Raw genomic sequence first — 3,870 nt, forward strand, 5'->3', positions numbered from 1 at the left:
GAGGACGGCAACCTGGTGGCGTTCCGGCTCAAGGGCCGCCTGTACTATCGGACGGTGCGCGACATCCCCGCCAGCAAGGAGCTGCTCCTGTGCGGCGGGCCGTCCAGGGGGCTCCGCGGCGTCAACCTGCCCCTCCCACCCGCGCGGCCCGGGACTCGACGAGCGGCGGCGAGCACGCCGACGGTGAGCACCCGGTCGGTGAGCACCCCTACGGTGAGCACCCCCATGGCGAGCATCCCCACGGCGAGCACCCCCACGGCGAGCTCCCCCACGGTGAGCACTCTCACGGCGAGCACCCCGCCGGCGAGCACCCCAACGGCGAGCTCCCCCACGGTGAGCTCCCCGACGGCGGCCACGCCCAGGGAGGGCGCCACCACGGCGGGCACCCCTGTGGCGGGCACCCTCATGGCTGCCACCACTACGGCAGACACGCCCACGGCTAGCACCCCCACGGCGAGCACCTTTCCCTGCAAGAAATGCAACCTCTGTTTCGCGACCCCCATTCTACTCGGCCAGCATCGGGGCAGGTGCTCGATCGAGCTCAGGCGGCGTAGCACCTGTGGCGGTGGCATCTTGCTCAACTGCGGTTTGAAGATAAAAGAAGAGCAGCCACTGGGGGAAGAGTGGCCGCATGTAATGGATGTAATAGATTTGAACGAAGAGCTGCTACTGATAAAACAAGAGGTGCTTGAGGGCGAAGAGCTGCAGGAGGGCGAAGAGCTGCGACAGGTGAAGGAAGATCTGCGGCAGGTGAGAGTAGAGCTGCGCCTGGTGAAAGAAGAGCTGCGACAGGTGAAGGGAAAGAAGCTTGCAGTAGAAGAGGGGCCACGGCGACGAGAAGAAGAGTTGACGCGAGTAAAGGAAAAGGAGCGTGACGCTATGCAGGAGCCGTCACGGCGACGGCCACGGCCCCGCCGACTGAAAGGAGGGTTGACGCGGGTGGAAAAGCAGCGCGACGTCAAAGAGGGGCTACGGCCACGGCGCCGAAGAGAAGAAGAGCTGCCACAGGTGAAGGAAAAGAAGCGTGGCGCTGTAAAGGGGCCACGGCGAGAGGAAAATCTGCCACTGGTAAAAGAAAAAGAGCTTCCCGTTGAAGAGGGGCCACAGCGAGGTGAAGAGCTGTCGCGGGGAAAGGAAAAGGAGCGTCACGCTGAAGAGGGGCCACGACGAGGTGAAGAGCTGCCGCCGGCAAAGGAAAAGGCGCGTCAGGCGGAAGAGGGGCCACGGCGAGAAGAAAATCTGCCACTGGTAAAAGAAAAGGAGCTTCACGTTGAAGAGGGGCCACAGCGAGGTGAAGAGCTGTCGCAGGGAAAGGAAAGGGAGCGTCACGCGGAAGAGGGCCCACGGCGAGAAGAAAATCTGCCACTGGTAAAAGAAAAGGAGCTTCACGTTGAAGAGGGGCCACAGCGAGGTGAAGAGCTGTCGCAGGGAAAGGAAAGGGAGCGTCACGCGGAAGAGGGCCCACGGCGAGAAGAAAATCTGCCACTGGTAAAAGAAAAGGAGCTTCACGTTGAAGAGGGGTCACGGCGAGGTGAAGAGCAAGAGCTGCCTCGGTCAAAGGAAAAGAAACGTCACGCTGAAGAGGGGCCACGGCGAGGTGAAGAGCTGCCGCGGGTAAAGGAAAAGGAGCATCACGCTAAAGAGGGGCCTCGGCGAGAAGAAGTGGAGCTGCCGGACGGAAAAGACACGGCGTCACAGGAAAGAGAAGAGCAGCTTCTGGCAACAGAGTCTGTACAGGATGACAGGCCCTGGAAATGCCAAACTTGCGGCAAAGGGTTTGTTAGGATTACCCAGCTCCGTAGACACATAAAGAGGCACGCCGCTGAGAAAAACTTCGAGTGTACGACCTGTGGCAGACGGTTCCGCGAGCCCGGTGCTCTCAAGAGACACATGATGATGCACACTGGCGACAAACCGCACACCTGCCCGACTTGTGGCGCAGGTTTCTCTGTCAGTGGCAACCTCCGCGCTCACATGAGGACACACACCGGCGACAGACCTTACAGCTGCCAGGTTTGTGGCAGAAGTTTCTCTCGCAGTACCCATCTCAACACACACACGAGGACACACACCGGTGAAAAGCCCTACTGCTGTCCGACGTGTGGCAAGGGTTTCTCTCACAGCAACTCTCTTCGCGCACACATGCGGTCACACACAGGTGCAAAGCCCTACTTCTGTGAGACCTGTGGAGCTGGTTTCTCAAGTAGTTCCAATCTCTCTGCCCACATGAGGAGACACGCGGGTGAGAAACCGCACACCTGCCCGACCTGTGGCAAGGGTTTCTTGCGCAACACCGATCTAAACACGCACTTGAGGTCACACACTGGTGAAAAGCCTTACTGCTGTGTCACGTGCGGCAAACGTTTTTCTAACAGCTCCTCTCTCTGCACTCACACGAGGACCCACACAGGTGAGAAACCCTACAGCTGCCAGACTTGCGGCGCAGAATTCGCTAAAAGTTTCAATCTTCGCGCGCACATGAGGACCCACACTGGAGAGAAGCCTTTCAAGTGTCCAACGTGTGCAAAATGTTTCACTCACAGCACCTCTCTCCGTGAACACGTGAGGACCCACACTGGAGAAAAGCCTTTCAAGTGTGCAACGTGTGCCAAATGTTTCTCTCTCAGTGGCAACCTCCGCTCACACATGAGGACTCACGCTGCTGAAAAGGCTTATAGATGTCGGACCTGTGGGAAAGGTTTCAGTTACAGCGCTACTCTACGTAGACACATGAAGACACACCTGTGAAATAAAGTGTTTTTTCATTGTAGTTTTGTTGTTTTAATTTTTACTTGTGCCTTAGAGGGAGTAAGCAACCAGAATTCTCAGGAAATATCTGTAAACTTTGCTCTTGCATAAATGCTGTCGTTTGATGAAGACTTTTCATTTAATATTAAGAGCCCGACCGAACCCCGCCGGCTGATCAAAGCAGTCACGGCTACTTGCCGAACCGAGTTGCCAGCGCACTGAAGCGGAGTTGGCAACTCCGTTCGGCGGAATGACGGGCCTTCATGTTTTATTTCGCTACGTGTGTTACCTGCTCCTTCGTCAATAAATTTGGATGAAAAAAAACACACATGACATTGTTAAATTATTCAATTTCTGTCCCTATAACAACATATGTGAGTGCTCCGAATCTGGGCCGCTGCTCATATAGCATGCCACCACGAAATCGCAGAGAAGTGTTTATGTCGGATCTCTTGCTCCTAAGATGCTGACAATCACGAGTTTGTTGTGTACGCTCGTACATAATTGCGGGTACATCTGCTTGAAGCAGGAGGATTTTCCCTTCTCAGGAAAATCCGCGGGCCGCGCCGCCGGCCTTCCCGACCGCGACGTTTCCAGAATGCAGGGTGTGGGGAGGAAGGGGAAGAGGGGGGGGGGGAGATAAGCCCCCAGGTCTCGGGCCTTTGGCATCGTCACCGTCACCACCAGCACCAGCACGTCAGTCCAGTCTGGAAGTCACAGGAGTGCGGAAGCATCAATGCGTGCAATCGTTCGTTAGCGGTGCGGCGTTTGGCGCGGTCCACTTACAGCTCGACGGCATAAACCTTGCCCTTGTGGAATAAAGTGTCTTTGCAATGGGTACGTAACAAACGTTTTATCGGTTTTATCATGCTTTTAATTTTAAGACTATGGGCGTCGAGGTATTTGGGTTATTTCAGACCGGCGTAATTGTTTAATTGCACGATCGTGACCAGGAAGCGGAGTTTCGACGATGGTTCGATTTTGAGTGCGCCTAGCATCATAATGTGAAAACTGTACGGTCAAACCTGGTGCGAAGTCTGAGCGCACTCACGGCACGATAGTAATGTTTTGTGGGTTTTGTGTGTGTGTGCGTGTGTGTGAGTGTGACAGAAGTGAGAGCCC

The 3,870-nt window shown here is 55.9% G+C and overlaps 1 protein-coding gene across 1 annotated transcript in view; it reads left to right on the top strand.

Moving 5' to 3' along the window:
* The window catches only part of LOC113217363 (zinc finger and SCAN domain-containing protein 2-like), a gene marked incomplete in the record, with an annotated part of 4,728 nt that extends 1,958 nt beyond the window's left edge, over nt 1-2,770 (top strand). The window contains 1 exon segment of the mRNA XM_052269543.1: nt 1-2,770. Within this exon segment, the coding sequence (XP_052125503.1) occupies nt 1-2,748 (2,748 nt within the window).
* Nucleotides 2,771-3,870: the final 1,100 nt, after the last annotated feature.

Source organism: Frankliniella occidentalis, unplaced genomic scaffold, assembly GCF_000697945.3.
Source record: "Frankliniella occidentalis isolate FOCC.00 unplaced genomic scaffold, Focc_3.1 Scaffold95, whole genome shotgun sequence".
NCBI classification, from domain to species: domain Eukaryota; kingdom Metazoa; phylum Arthropoda; class Insecta; order Thysanoptera; family Thripidae; genus Frankliniella; species Frankliniella occidentalis.